Genomic DNA, 15,864 nt, shown 5'->3' on the forward strand with positions numbered 1-15,864 from the left:
AAATGTTTCATTTTATCTTTGTATTTTTACAAAACCATAATTGGACTTGCTACCAAGCAGCTTCCATTCATGAATGCCCTGATGTCTTTATGGTTATCGGGATAATTCCAAAGAGAACTGAACTTGTTTCTATGCATCAGAACACAATGATCAGGCAAATAACAATCCCCAATCCATACTGTAAACTTCAGGACACAATATCACACTATATTTACAGGCTGAATGAATGAATAAAAAGACAAGAAGACTGTTTTGAACCACACAAACTATCACACAACTGAGATAAATGTGATCTATGAACATCTCTATCCTGCCCTCTGTATAAATGAACTTTACTAGAAATTGCAGTGTTGTCGATTTCAGACGGCAACCAGCAGCTTTATGCTGCTCCACTGATGCAAAGTCCATATTGATCACTTTATATGAAACAAATAAATCATTATTTAAAGCAGCATTTCCCACATCAGTTTCTGTATGGAATGAAGAGTAATTAAACATTTGAGATGGCCCTGCATGTTCCTGGAGATATTTGGAAACATGCAGAGTGCACATGTTTTTGAATCTGCTTTCACAGGCTGTGGTGTCACAGTTCATCCCAGGACAACTTCTAAATAAAACCAAACCCAGGCATAAATCAGCATGGCTTTATGGAAGTCAGTGGAATAGGCCCTCCGCTTGTGAAGAAGAGTAGCTTCAGTAAGGTCAAAAGGGATAAATTTTCAGCTGATGTCACTAACCTTGGCGATAAATTTGTGATGAGATGAGAAGCCATGAAAAGTTGCTGTTTGTTCCATGAGCAATATTAGGAAAATGCATTCAGTACTTTGGGAAATACATGGGTGGTGGGAGCACATAGCTCACATTGAGAGGACTGCCTGTACACAATAAATAATTATACTTCTATGTGGAAGAAAAAGCTTGCCTTGCAAGACCTGGATATTACAGCAATGCTTACCCTGAACTGCTCTTTGCATGTGCAGCTGGGTTATCTCTCCTTTCAGATGGTCTGTGCAAAAGACAAAATACAGTTGGTTCAAGAATTGTCAACATTTCAGACATCAATAGTTTAACTAAAAACGTCTCATGCTTTTTATTCCCTTATATAACCAGTCAGCATAGGCATATATATCATTAGGGAAGGGGTTTTCTAAACCTTTCTTTATCTTGCTCATGCCAGTATGATCAGGAATAATTTATTTCTTGCGCACTTCAAAGCATTTCTTTATTTAGTATACAGTTCTGAAAATGAAGTTCTAGAAAGTAGCAACAATCACTGCCATGGAAATGTAGTATCCTGCTGTTAAAATACACATGTATCCTGAAACTTTGTGAGCCAAGCAGAGTGGAAGACAAGGAGGCTTCCAAATACTCATTCATAAAACTAGCAATGGAAAACAGTTATTAGTCAGCCTACCAGCATGTAAACTACTTTGCCTACAGTATTTGGATTTGGTAAGGACAGTTGTAAATGTCTGATGTGATAAAAGTTCTAGAACTTTCAAAGCACTATCTGATTTTAATGTAATCTTTGGGAAAACAGAAAGAGGAGCGGATGCAACCTGCATCTTATCTTGTATTTGCTTCCAGTGTCCACCCTGACCAGGAGTCCACTTCCTATATTTTCTCAGATGAAAGTTAGTGTGGCTGCACACATGACTCCTCACCAGACTGGCCTCACACAGAGGTGTTGTTTGTATGAATTTGTAAGGCTGTGAGGCTATTCTCACAATCAGCTGAAACCGGGTCAAGGGAGCCCATTCCAGGGAGAGCTGTCCTTCAAGGCAGGCTGACATGCCAAGTCTGGAGCGGAGGGCTGGTCTACCCCCCCCCCCAATTAGTAGATGAGCTCTCCCCAGAAAAAAGTGCCCTTTTGAGGCCTGTTTCCCCAGCAAAATGGTCCTCAAATGGTGTGTAAATCACCCAAATCAATTCAGGTGATTTGGGGCTAATTCATTGAGGAAGCCTGACAAGTTGGCTGCTTTAGGCGAATCAATTCAAGGTAATTGTGATTCGATTCAACCCTGAATTGAATCACAAATTTTGATTCATGCACACCCCTATGGACCTGTTGATCTGAGGAACCAGTATGGGCCTGTCTGGGTCTCTGTTGCTTCAGGCTTAGTTCTTCAGTATGAGCAAGTTATTTCTATTAGTAACTACACAGACTTTCTTGCCTTGCTCCTCCCCCTACACTGCCATATTTGGAATCCTGAACACCTGCCTGACCTTGACTACGGACCTGCTTCTATAGATCTCTGGAAGCTGCGCTGGACCTTGACTTCTGCCTGACCTGATTCATGTAACTGCCTTAGCTGCCTCCCTTTACTCTCTGTCCACTCCAGAGCCCGATCTATTGCTTGCCTCCATATCTGTTTGAGTGACAGAACTGGCACCTCCTTGCAACTAGCACAAACTTGGCATGAAACCTATGCAAAGGCACTGCTTCACATGCTTGGTACTTGTGTGCCTGGTAGAAGTCCCAATTACTCCTGAAGCAATTATGTAAAACCTAAGGATCTGATTTCCACCCTTTCTGTGGTTGATTATCCCATTACTTCAAAACATATTCCTATGCCTATTTTTAATTCCCACCGCCCCATCAGAGATTTGTAAATTATTATCACATGCTTCTCCTAATTATACTAATTATTTCAGTTATTAGTTGTATGGATAACCCATAATTCATTGCTAAATATTTAACTCCTTTAGGGGAAACTTGGCGGGTGGCAGGGGTGGAATCTAAACCTTCAGCCAATATGGATATATTGAAAACAATAACAGATTTTTTGTCTTTCAGAGAGCTCAGAACAGTTTTTGGGTACCTTCATACTTGTACTTTGCACTGGATTGTTGCTGGATGAGAAATATTCCTACCATTATAGGGATCACAACTGCACCTTGGTAATTCCATTCTAAATCCTTTTTGTTAGTGCTGGAAGACTCACAACTAATTCCAAGCTTCCTGGGGGAAGCGCATGATAAATTGAGAGAGCAAATGATTCCAAAATAGATTTTAACTATGGCTGCCCTCTTGAAAAGAAATACTTGGCTAAAATATATTTTACTCTATGTGTTATACGAGAATGAACATATTTCATAACAATGTACACATGGGAATATTTCCATGAGAATGTGTATGCGAAGAAAAAAGAAAGGAAGCCAAAATGAGGAGTGGGCTGAGAGGATAGTCAGTACATGGGAATACGGGATAGCTGGAATGTTTTCACAGACAGACGTGAGAGAATGGTTGAAACTGAGGTAGTAAGAAATAGTATTCTTCAGAAATGAGTAAACAGTTCCACAACGAAACTGCTGCTGTTCTCCATAATGGGTAATTCTGAAGCATGGAAGGATAATTGCACAAACACAGCATTAGAGAAACATGTGTGTGTGTGTGTGTGTGTGTGTGTGTGTGTGTGTGTGTATACTGCTGGAAAATGAAGAATGGACAATTAGAATGGATTGTTTTTTAGAATGGGGCAGTTAAAATTCTAAGCTAAAATTTATTATTATTATTATTATTATTACATTTATATCCCGCTCTTCCTCCAAGGAGCCCAGAGCGGTGTACTACATACTTGAGTTTCTCTTTCACAACAACCCTGTGAAGTAGGTTAGGCTGAGAGAGAAGTGACTGGCCCAGAGTCACCCAGCTAGTTTCATGGCTGAATGGGGATTTGAACTCGGGTCTCCCCGGTCCTAGTCCAGCACTCTAACCACTACACCACGCTGGCTCTTTAAATTTATGACCCACTCTTTTGGAAAAGTGCAATATATGCTTGCTAACCCCAGCAAATTAAACAAAGCCCTGTATCTAAAATAGTGTCTTAAACAAGGAAAATATAAAACATCAAAAAGCATTAAGCAGACCAATTTTTTGAGTCCTGAGAATTAGTGAACCAGAGCAAATTTGATTCCTTTAAGAGTGGAATATATATATATATATATATATATATATATATATATATATATATGGAATATATTATAAGAACTAGTCACTATTATGAATTCTAAAGATGCATTCCCACTAGTAATTGCATATTGTGCAAGTCCCACTGACTAGTAGGTCTTCTCCTTGTTTAATGGTTTGCAAATGTCAATCTGTATGTTGATTATCCTGTATTATTAATATGACATGTTTTTTATATTTTCTGATACCTTCGCACACTTTTCTCTGAAACTTAATCCACCAGTTTTTCACAGCATCTAGCACAGATATCAGTTTACCCTAAAGAGACAGTGAGAAGTATGTTGTGATATTAGACATGGGAATATTTTAACCAGGACCTTTATAGGTAACTTGGCCCCCAAAAACATTTAACAGACCCAGAGAAGAAAATGTGTGCATGACAGATTTCTGCACAACAATCAACCTCTGCCCCCCACCAATACAAACTACTGCTGAAGGGGAAACCCTGGCTCTAGCAACTGGGTTGTATGTTTGTGACATGCACACACAACCTAACAGGTGATCAGCACAATACATGCTGATCACAGCTTTAGTAGTTTGGCTGAAGGGCTGCCATTTTCAGTTCTCTCTGATGCTCTTAATATTCAGTGTTATACAAATAAAAGCAGATGTTGAATAGAAAGACATGTGAAAACCACAAACTCTGACTCATGTGTTTTCCCATTGTCAGTGTTAACCCAATTAAGAACAAGAATTGGTTAAATTAAAGCTCAGTCTGCATTTAGAGCTTTGAAATGTTTAAAAAACAATTGACTCAAGCACATTTTCCAAACATGAGTTATAAACATAGCTTAAAAAAAAACACAAAAAAACACCCTACTTCTCTCTGTCTTCTGATGAAAAAGGCTGTTTGTAGCAAATCTGTTTGCAGCAGAACTCCGGCTTTGCAAGGCTGTTTGAGTGTGGGAGGAAAGTCCGGCATTTCCTTGCTCTCCTCCTGGCTCAGAGGAGGGGCAAGGAAACCTCCCTGGCTGGGGATCCAATGCAACCTTTTGTTGCAGGTCCCACTTGTCTTCTGTGTCATAGCAACCATGCTACATTTTCCTGTGCAAAGCTGTCAACCTGCCCAAGTACTGAGATAAGATGCTGCATTGGGTGGAAAGGGAGGTTTGCCTGTGTTGGTCCCCTTTGTGAAATGCCCTTCCTAAGGAGGTATGGTGGGTGTCAACTTTGTATTCATTTTGGTGCTAGGTGCAAGCCACCTTTTTTGCCCAGGTTTTGCAGTCTGCTCATTTTACTGGCTCCATGTTTTTATGCTACTTTCTGGTTTTATTGTTATTGTTTCTTTGAGCTATTCATTACTCTTGTTGATTTTATCACTTTTTTAGGCTGCCTTAAGAGGTTTCATTTGAAGGGTAGGATAGAAATATTGTATACTAGCTGACCTGGCACAGAGCACCTGTGTCCCTAGTCCTCTCTGTCTCTCCTCCCTTCAGCCCCAATCCGTTCTCCTCCCCCCACTTCAGCTCCAGTCCATTCTCCCCCTCCCAGTCTGCTTTCCTGGTGCTTTCCCTCCCTGGCCAGCCTGGTTGGCGCTTTCCCTTGCTACTGGCCGGGCCAGTGGTGGCACTTTCCCTTGTCGCCTGCAGCTCGCGTACCCATGGCTATCCGGCAGGTGCTCGCAAATTCTCACGAGAGCTGCCACACATGGGATTAGCCATGGGTATACCTTAGAGAATTAAATATATAGAAGATAGATAGATACATACATAAAAATAATCAGTAACCCTCATCTTGTGATCACTGATTTTGTTTCAGGAAGACAATTGCAAATATCTGTAAATAGCAATACTATATTGTGAATTACCCCGAGGGAAGGCAAGGTTTCCTTGCCGGCAGCAAAGAATGGATTCTGACTGAATTGTCACTACAAGGATAACTTTTCTTAGGCTATTTAAATGCGTTACTATGGGTTCTGGAACATCTTTAATAAACAGAGTATAGCAAGAAGATATATGTCACTTCTGATGGGTGATTTTAGTGTTATAATTACTCTGCAACTTGATTGAGCTGGAAACAAATCAAAAATTAAAATTTCTGGACAACCTTTAAATGTCTATAAATAATAACAAAGTAGAGTTGACTCAATTATTGCTTTGGCACAGACACTTCTGCTGCTCTTGGTGGTATCTTTGCATCCATTTGGAAGTAAAAGGAAGGACATGCAACAAACGTTTGGTATGGTACATCACACCTTCAGTCTGTTCAGCCTGCATCCAGCTCTGTCCTGTTTATTGCCCACTCTGTGTACATTCCACAATCGGACTTGATTCTATATAAACAAGTCATCATCAGAGAATATCAGGCTTTGTTTTAAAAATGTAAGTTGCTAACCCTTAAGACTGTGAAGTGAGAACGGAATGTGTGAGTAAGCAACAAAATCAAAAGTTTAACTTATTTTAATAAGTTATGCAGTGTTTAAGTATGATGCCGTGTAATCTAATGTGTGTTTACTTGGAAATAAGTCCTATGGTAGGGTCTACACTGAGGTAAGTCTGCACAAGATTGCAGTCTAAGAAAACAAGGCAGCATTTATTGCATTTGGGAATGCTGGATACTTTCAATTGCCTAGAAACTGTCTAAAATGATATTGCATTGGCCCATGGTTGGGAAGTGGGTTGAATGGTTGCAGGCAGCAGTGTGTTGGGCAAGGGGATATTTCTGTTCATGTAAGACTCCACCACTACCCCCGCTTTTATTTCTGCTGTTGCCAGTTTCACCTTAACTCTTCATCCTGTGCCCAGAGGCCATTTCCCAGGATACCAGTTGCTACAGTTTTCTCCTGAAACAGGACTAACTGTGAAATGAGGTCAACTGAAGGGGGGGGGGGGAATACACTGAAGACAATGAGGCATTAAATTGATAGAGAACATTTTGCCTGCTAATCAATTCAAATAAATGGAAAGACAATACACTGAGTAAATGTGCTTCTAAATGATTTTTGCCAAAGGGCTGAGTAAGTCCCTTCTCAGCTGGGAGGGTGGGATCAATTCCAGCCCAGTGGAGAACCTTTGTGTTGTCTGTTGCTCCCACCAAACCACTTGCCTGTGTATGAAATTATGTGTGATGTTCCTACTTGTGAGTAAATCACTGCATGCACATATTATTATTATTTATTATTATTATTTACATTTTATATCCCACTCTTCCTCCAAGGAGCCCAGAGCGGTGTACTACATACTGAAGTTTCTCCTCACAACAAGTCTGTGAAGTAGGTTAGGCTGAGAGAGAGGTGACTGGCCCAGAGTCACCCAGCAAGTATCATGGCTGAATGGGGATTTGAACTCGGGTCTCCCTGGTTCTAGTCCAGCACTCTAACCAGAAACCTTGGTTAATTATGGCCTCTCAGTTCATGTACTGCAGTGACTGCCGTTCATGGTGACCTACACATGCAAATGATGTCAATTTTCACACAGAAGTGCTTCCAGCATTGAACATTTCCAGTGTGTGAAATGCCCTTAATGTACATGTAATCCTGTTCAGCCCTTATGCATCTCTTCATCCACATTTGGAAGTTTTCATGTTTGCAGAATCTGTTACAATTGTTTCTATGCATGGCTTGCTCTTCCATTCCGATTTAGAATATAGACAGGAGCTGGTCTTCCTCTCAGTCTCTCCATCTCAATATCTGTTCTCTTCTTGAAAGCAAAAGATCCATCTTTATTCAGCTAACAGATTTTAGAGTTCTAAAACCTCATTCATTTCAATTATGCTTGTGCGGGTGATATTGCTGCTGACTGCTACTTTTTTAATAGAACAATGCCAGCAGAAGCTGTCTATAAACCAAGTAGAGTAATGATCTCTCTTTAAATATGATGTCCAACCACTAGGTCAGTCAAAAGGTGACACCTTTGGCCAATTGCACAGCTCAAGAATGTAACAGACATGTCTGCCCAACCACAGAGACTAACCAGCATACCTCCCAAAGCCCTAACACTGCTCTTCTGTTATATAGCTGCAAGGTGTGCAACACAAATTCATACAGTCCTTCCCAGAGAATGAGCAGCAATACATGCATCCAGTTTATTTTTAGGATTGCTATACTTCCATCATGACACACAGATATTTAGCCAACCTGTACTATAACTACACAGCAGAATATTTACACTGTGGAACATGATCCACATTTTCTACTTCAAGCCAATGGATCTTGGCATGCATGAGTGTGTGCATGAGTGTGTCTGTGAATAAGGAAGCAACCTGAACTTAAAATCCCTGTGAGAGGAAATTGAAGCCTGGCGGGGGGCAGGATAGGGGCCATGGGGTTTCTCTTTCTTGGAGTTTATATTTTAGTTTAGACTTTCTTTCCTCATCCTAGGCAGAAACAAAAATGAAGCACTGTAGCTTCAAGGGACATACAGTTTATTTGCCCTATTGTCCACAAAAGGACTCAATAACCCAATTTGGTTCAGGTAGCTGAAGGAATGTCCTGACTCCCTGAGTCTAGAACTTTGGAGAGATTATTGGATGTTGAGAGGCCAGTCAGGTAAGTATCTGATCCCAAAGATACTTACGAAAAGTAAGTACCTTTGGGTATTCTGATTCCATTGGTTCTTGAAGAACACAGTAGGGAGAAGGGGATGAGAAAAGGGTGAAGCTTTGCTCGGGTTGGGAGGGGAGAATTCAAGTGTGTCTTCCATGACACACTTCTGGAAGCTGTTTTTGTCCTCTCCCCTCTGTTTTCTCCCTGCCTGGCTCCAACAGCTGGCAGGTGTGGGGATGGAAATTGAGTGACATGCATGAACCTGTAACAACAACCTGCCAGCCCTGCTGTTTGGCATACCCATCTCTTGTGATGGTAGATTTTGCAGCGCCTGTACTTTACTAAAAACAAACCATAATTCCCAGCCACCTCAAACCAACAACAGACATTGCAACTGTTTCTGAGCCAAAACATGTTTCTCAGTACAGGCCTGTTTCAGCAATAGCTCACACTACTTGCCTGAAGTGGAAATGCTGGTCTGCCCAGGCTTGCCTGTAAATAACTACATCCCTATATAGGCCATTGCCAATATAGAAAAGGGGACAAAAACTGCTCCACCAGCCCCTGGAAAGTAGTGGCAGCTCGCAAAAGTCCAAAAGGCACAGTTAGGAATTAGTAAAGTCTCTATGGGCTGGCAAAGATTACTTTTTCTTGGGAAGATGGTATTAGAGGAATTTATTAGTATCCGTTGTCATATCAAGAGACATCAGCCAAGTCCTTTTACCCAATTGGTCCAGATGTGTATGGGCCTGTGTGGTTTGAGCACTGTAACAATGGAACTTAAACCAAATGCTATGACAATCACACATCTGCAACACTGTCTCAAGTTCTTTCTTAAGGGGCTCCCAAAATTTTGAAAGAGGACAAAGTTGTTCTCTTATTAACTTTTCTGAGGATGTTTCTATGTGGTGGACCAACAACAATATTTTGCCTGTTTCTGTGGAAAACAACATTTGGTGTCCCTCTGTCACTTCTTTTAATAGGTGCTGTGGTTGAGTTAGGTATTCACTAGGGATCTGCAGGAATAAACCACTTTCAGTTGTTCCCCGTGTAGACAAGCCATCTTCTTGTTCAACTGGACTTAGGTCTAGGAGGGCTTCCTGCTTATGCCAGTCTTTGAGATAACTGATATCATTACCATTGTTTGGGTCTAAGCACAGCCCAAGTTTCACCACATAAGTGACGGGCCAAGGGGACATCTGCCAGGAGTTGTTGCTCTAATTGCTTGTGGAGAACTTACCCAGCCATTCATTAATTCATTAAGGAGGCCTCGGGTTGTTTGCCAATAGAAGACGTGAAATGGGAACTTGAGACATCTTACAGACTGCAAACAGTAGGGGACCCAAGTAGGAATTTAACTATTTAGGTTGGGAAACAACATATTTCTAAAGCCTTGCCCCTTTAACAAGGGAGAAATCAAGCATGCCTGCCATAGCTGCTACTCCTTTGAAAGTGATTCCCACCCTCTCCCCTTTGCTTCCCCCCGCCCCCAGGCTTTAACCTAACCTCAAGTATATAGACATATGGGCTTTGGAATATGAATATGAATATATATTCTCAAGCCCATATGTCTGTATACTTTTGGGCCGATAGTGATCTAAACTCATTTATGATGTCTCACAAGTGAAATGTCTTCCCCCCAGAAGCTCTGCTCTTGCCCACCTTCATGTCCTTTCAGCACCAGATGAAGACATTTTATTTGCCGAGCCAGGCATTTCTAGCATGTCAACTCTAGTGTTATAGTATGTCTGTCTGTATTGAATAGTGATGCTATTGCTGTGTTTCCATATCTATACATTTATTGCTCCTAGGCGTACCCCGTTGCTAATCTCATGTGTGGCGCGAGAGTTTGCGAGCAGCTGCCCGACTAGCAAGGGGGAGGAAAATAGGGATGAGGAAGCGGTGGTGGGCCAGCTGGCCTGCCAGAATCAGGAGGCGGTGGCGGGCCAGACGCTGGGAATTGGTGGGTGGGCGGGAGGAGACGGCGGGCCAGATTTCTGGTCAGCCTGCAAGCCAAAAAGTAACCAGCAAGGGTGGGTGGGCAGCGAGAGCCAGTGGTGGCCTGGCCGCTGGGAATTGGTGGGCTGCAGGTGGGAGGTTGCGGGCCGGCTTTCTGCCTGCCAGCCAAAAAATGGAGGAGGGAAAGCGGGCAGCTACCACTAGCCAGGAAGCACGGCCGGGCAGGCTGGGGGTGGGGGCAGAAGCGGGCGGGAGGGGAGAAGCAGGTGGGAGGGGAGAAGCGGGCCAGCGAAGGTGCAGATGTTCTGCGTCTGGCCCAGCTAATATTATTTTTAATTGTACACTTCACTGGGCACTTATGCTGGAGGATGGCTTATACATTTTCTAATAATTAAATAATACTGCCTCAGTCTGTCCTGAAACACTAATTCAACTTCAATAATTTTTTTTAAAAGCAGAGAATTTCATTCTGTAATCATGGAAATGGCTGATGGCTATCCCAGTGTTTTGCATGGATCCTGTAATATGTCTCCATGTAGTTATGTAACCACATACACAGTCATTGGGCGATAAAAAGGAGTATTTGTATGTGCTTGTATGGTTATCTTATCGTACTGCATATCAGAAACCATGCTTCTATGTAGCATTTTATTTGTACTATAGCATCACATTATTGGATCAAATGATCAGCTTATTTTTCATTGCTACCTCTTCACAGCTTATCATGTGAATTGATAAGTACCTGTCGGACCACATTCACCCATATGAATCTGCCAGGACCCTCTGCTCATCATCTCAGGCCCTGTTCATGACCCCGCCACTAACAGAGATCCAGTTGGCAGGGACTAGAGAAAGGACCTTTTCGGTTGTGGCCCCTCAACTTTGGAGCAGCCTCCCTGAAGAGCTTTGCTATGCTCCCTCCCTCAGTGTTTTTTTAAAAAAATCTTAAAACACACCTTTTAAAGGAGAAAAACATCTCCTTTAACAAAAAGAAAGAACAAAAGAAAAACATCTTAAAACACACCTTTTAAAGGAGACTTTTAAATGCTCCTTTAAATAAATAAATAAATATGGTTCTTTAGCTTTTTATAATTTTTAGCTTTTAGAACTAAAAACTTAGTGGTTTTTGATCTGACATTTTTGTTTAATTTAGTTAATTGTATTACTTTTATTGTATATTGTATTCATCTTATTGTTGTGAGCCACCCTGAGCAGTAGTGCACTGGAGGAGCAGGGTATAAATATTTTAAATAAATAAATAAAATAATTGGCATATATGATTAGCAGAAATGTAATCTGAACCAATGCAGATGCTATAACTATAGAAAATACAGATCACCACAAACTTGAAAGCTTATTAGTAGCAAAATTAGAAGATGATTTCAGAACTGTTGCATGTACAGACCTTTTCACATAAACAAAGAAAAAGGCTTCAACATTTTGTACTGCCAGTTCTATAACCTTCAGAAACACAAATATTTACCCAAGGAACAATAAAGTATCACATGATCTTACAGAAATACACCTTTTGATCCTAATAATGTGAAGTGTAGACAAGGTAGCTTTTAAGTAAAGCTTGCATGAAAGTGAATTTAGAACTTGGCTAACATCACAACTAATTATATTTTCTGAAGCCTCACCAAACAAGCTGCTAAAAATATTCCCACAGCTGATACCAAATCATTTTTTCCAAAAGAGTCATTCTTCATTTGGAGATAACAGTACTAATAAAACGTTGAATGCTGCAGCTCCACATGTTCTGGCAAAAGAAGTAGTTTTGGGGAATTGTGGAATTCACTCAGCATGCAGCTAGCTGTCATTAGGCCTGTGATAAATCTGGTGGTTTTGGCCTCAGTTTCTGGACACATGTCCCATCCCTAGGTATGGAAAAGAGATGAAACTAACAAAAGAAGTGTGCAGACTTTTGACATAAGACATGGAGGAATGGTGAAGATAAAAATAAGAGGAGGAAAAAACATGAAGGAGAGCCGATGTCTGTTTCCAGTTTGAACTCTAGTAGTTAGATAGCATGGCCATTGATTTAAATTTATGGATCTCTTTTCAAATTGCATGCCCTTAATTAGCAACTAGTAGGAAAAGCAAAGGGTTTCATTTGGTTTAGCTTTTTTGAACTATTCTGTCTGTAAATGGCAGCATGGCATTATAAACAACAAATCACACACACAAAAATGCAACACTTCCTTTCAAGAAGTGAAATTCTGAAGACTGGTAACACGAGCAGTTTGACTATAAATACTTTTCTTATGCCATTGCATTACTATGATTGCCAGGGGCGTATCTAGGGTGGGGCAGGCAGGGCACGTGCCCCGGGCGCAACTTGAAGGGGGGCGCCATTTCTTAAATTTTTTAAAAAAAATTTAAATAACCAAAAAGAAAAAGGCAACTGGGCATGCTCAAATGGCCTCTGTGAGTCCCTAGGCCATGCCAGGCATCGCAGAGGCCATTTGAGCAAGCTTGGTGGCCATTTTGTTTTCAATGGCAAATTTTAAAAAAATATATATATATTAAAAAATGACCACTGCAAATGCTCAAAAGGTGCCTGTGAGGCCCTAGAGGCCAGTGGGAGGAGGGGGAAACTTTGCAGACCCCCCACAACCTTTAGGAAGTCCCCCAAATGGGCTACAGGTATTTTTTTTAAAAAAAATTATAATATAATTCACTGTACACATATTCAGACTGGAACTATGTACAGAGAATCAGGGCTTGTGAATACTGCGCTGAAGTTTATGAGCTAAGATTGTATTCATTTGCTCTTACTTTGCTTCTTGTGATAAGTGAGTTAAATGTGATGTCTTAATAATATGGCTATTAATGGTGAGTTTGTCTTTGAATCAGTGTGAAATCCTTAGTATTAAGGCCCACTGGGAGTTTCTTGCTCTTTCTCTCATTTTAACTGTCTTTCTGAAATACTAGAATATATTCCATACTGAAATTTGTAGTTTTCCAGCATGTTTTGGTCTGGCTATGTCCACTGCTAAATAGTTTTTGAAATATTAAAAGATTAACGAGCTTGACTTGTATTTTTCAGATGTTTGGGCAGGGGACGCAATTTCAGTGCTTGCCCTAGGTGCTATTTTCCCTAGATACGCCTCTGATGATTGCAAACATGTTGCATTTGTGCAAGGACATTGCACTAGCTAGTTCCACAAAGTCAGGAACTTGTGATTCAGGCTAGTGTTGCATCAGAGTGACAGATTGTATCTGAAACCTCTTCCTTTGTCGATATCTGTTGCAGGGAATAATGTAAAACTATCTTCTATTCTTATGCAAGCACAGGAGAGCAAGACCTTAAGAGATTGTACAACACTATCTGCATAGGCATAACTATAGGGGGGCAGGGGGGCACGTGCCCCGGGTGCCACTTGGCAGGGGGCGCCAAAAAGTGCCCCTGCCAATTTGCCGGAAATTTATTTTATTTTATTTTATTTATTTATTTTTGGTTTTTTTGCAGAGCAGTCCCCCTCCCCCGGTCCCTGCGCCCCCCCCCATTGGCATTGCTCATCCAGCACTGGGCGCCGCGGCGTCTTCGTAGTCCAAGTCTCTGACTCTTACTCCCCGGAGCGCCCCGCCACCCCGCCACCAGTCGCGCATGCATCGAGAGGAGGACATGTACCGGAGCAAACTTCCTGAACAACTCCCTCTTCTGAACAACTTCCTGAACGCCCGAACCAGTTCCCCTTTTTGCTCATTCAAGTCCTTCCTCCCCTATAATCTAACCACGTTTTAACTGAAAAGGTTCAGGGAGGGGGAGATGGGGGGATGGGGAACCTTGGGTTCCATATCCCCCCATCTCTCCCTTCCTGGACTTTTTCACTATGTAATACAAGCTAATTTAATTATATGTCATCATCAAAATGGATTAGCTGTTTCAGCCCATCAGGAAAGTCTAAACTTCCACCGATTTAATTAACCAGACTGAAAATCAGATGAACAGAGAATGTTTTAATGAAAGGTGGTATATAAATTTAACAATAAGTAAAACTATCATTAGGAGCAATTAGCGATTACTTAAACATTGGTGCTGCCAAGCAATTTGTAAATAAAACTTGAAGCCCTTTGAAAATAAGCTGGAATTAATTGTAGGTTGGGCAGGGGGTGAAAGTATATACTTCTAAACATTTATTGTTAAATTTATATACCACCTTTCATTAAAAACAACCCCAAAGTGGTTTGGTTTTAGTCATGGATTTTAATTTTAATTGCTCTTTTTGTCAATGTGATGAAGATTAGTTAAATCTGAGTGGTCTTAGGCAACCAATGTTGCATCTGAAATGCCACTTCATTTTTTATTGTCATAAATACTCTCCAACCAATTTCAATAGCAAAGGTGTATATTATCGCTTTATTCAATTGCAGGGAATCTCAAAAAAGCAGGATTTGCAACTAAGGCAGTGCATATCTTCTCTAAAATGGCCCTTTTATAGTTTTTCTAACTTTGAAATCGTAACATAAAACAAAGCATAAATGCATAAATGCCTCCCCCTCCATTTGAAACCTTTTTTGGTGTAAATAGCGTGCGGTTTTGGAAAAGGGGAGTCTTTCTTTAACAGCGGGAGAATAAGGAGTCTTTAGCACTATCACCCTAGTCCCTCGAATTACTTTGGAGTCCTTGGTTTTCGTTTTGTTAAAATACAGTCACTCACAAGGGAAAGTCAGGAACAGAACCAGGGCGTGAGGGAGGGGCATCATAATCATAATTATCATCATTGCATCATAATTCTGATGTTTGAGATACAAGCCAACTTCACAGGGTTGTTGTGAGGAAAAACCTAAGTATGTAGTGCATTTTGAAATTTTTGGTAATTTTTGTAATTTTCAAAATAAAAGTTTTCTGAAACATGTGTGTCAGTCAGATGTATGTTGGGGGGGGCGGCGGGGGGGACGCAATTTCAGTGCTTGCCCCGGGTGCCATTTTCCCTAGTTACGCCTCTGACTATCTGCTATGTGGCCTTCTTTGCGTGCATCTTTGTTATATTAGTGCAGTGTTAGTGGATGTCAGTCAAGATTTACTATGGAGTTTGACTATTGGAGGAGAACCATATCTGATACTTCTAGTCAGATGACGGTTGAAGACAGGATGGGAGCAGAAGGGGCACTGCTAATCCCATCCCCAAACACTCAAATGCCACACCAAATCAAACTGTGTACAGCTTAGGAATTTCAGCATTTTTATTTCATAAGTGATAATTGTTTAATAGTGCTATGCAAGCTGAAATGTCAGGTATCAAACAGATTAAGTGTTATATTGTACTGGACAAACATCTGTCTCCTCAGAGAGAAAGAAAAGGTAGGTAATTCTCAGCTGTAATTTAAAGTAAAAACTAGTATTGCAACAAGACATTTTGTCCAATAAATACAATTAATCAATCAGTTAGCCGCCTAAAGGCTGCTATAGTAGCTTACAAAGACTAGTCTGAAGTGAAACTTTTCA

General features: G+C 40.9%; 1 protein-coding gene across 4 annotated transcripts in view; it reads right to left on the reverse strand.

Moving 5' to 3' along the window:
• KIF6 (kinesin family member 6) overlaps positions 1–15,864 on the reverse strand; it is a 352,942-nt gene that overhangs the window by 55,248 nt on the left and 281,830 nt on the right. For all 4 annotated transcript variants that reach the window (XM_053305319.1, XM_053305322.1, XM_053305332.1 and 1 more), the window contains one exon: positions 956–1,006. In XM_053305319.1, the coding sequence (XP_053161294.1) occupies positions 956–1,006 (51 nt within the window). The remainder of the gene's footprint in view (positions 1–955; positions 1,007–15,864) is intronic.

Source organism: Hemicordylus capensis, chromosome 1 (genome assembly GCF_027244095.1).
Source record: "Hemicordylus capensis ecotype Gifberg chromosome 1, rHemCap1.1.pri, whole genome shotgun sequence".
Lineage (NCBI taxonomy): Eukaryota > Metazoa > Chordata > Lepidosauria > Squamata > Cordylidae > Hemicordylus > Hemicordylus capensis.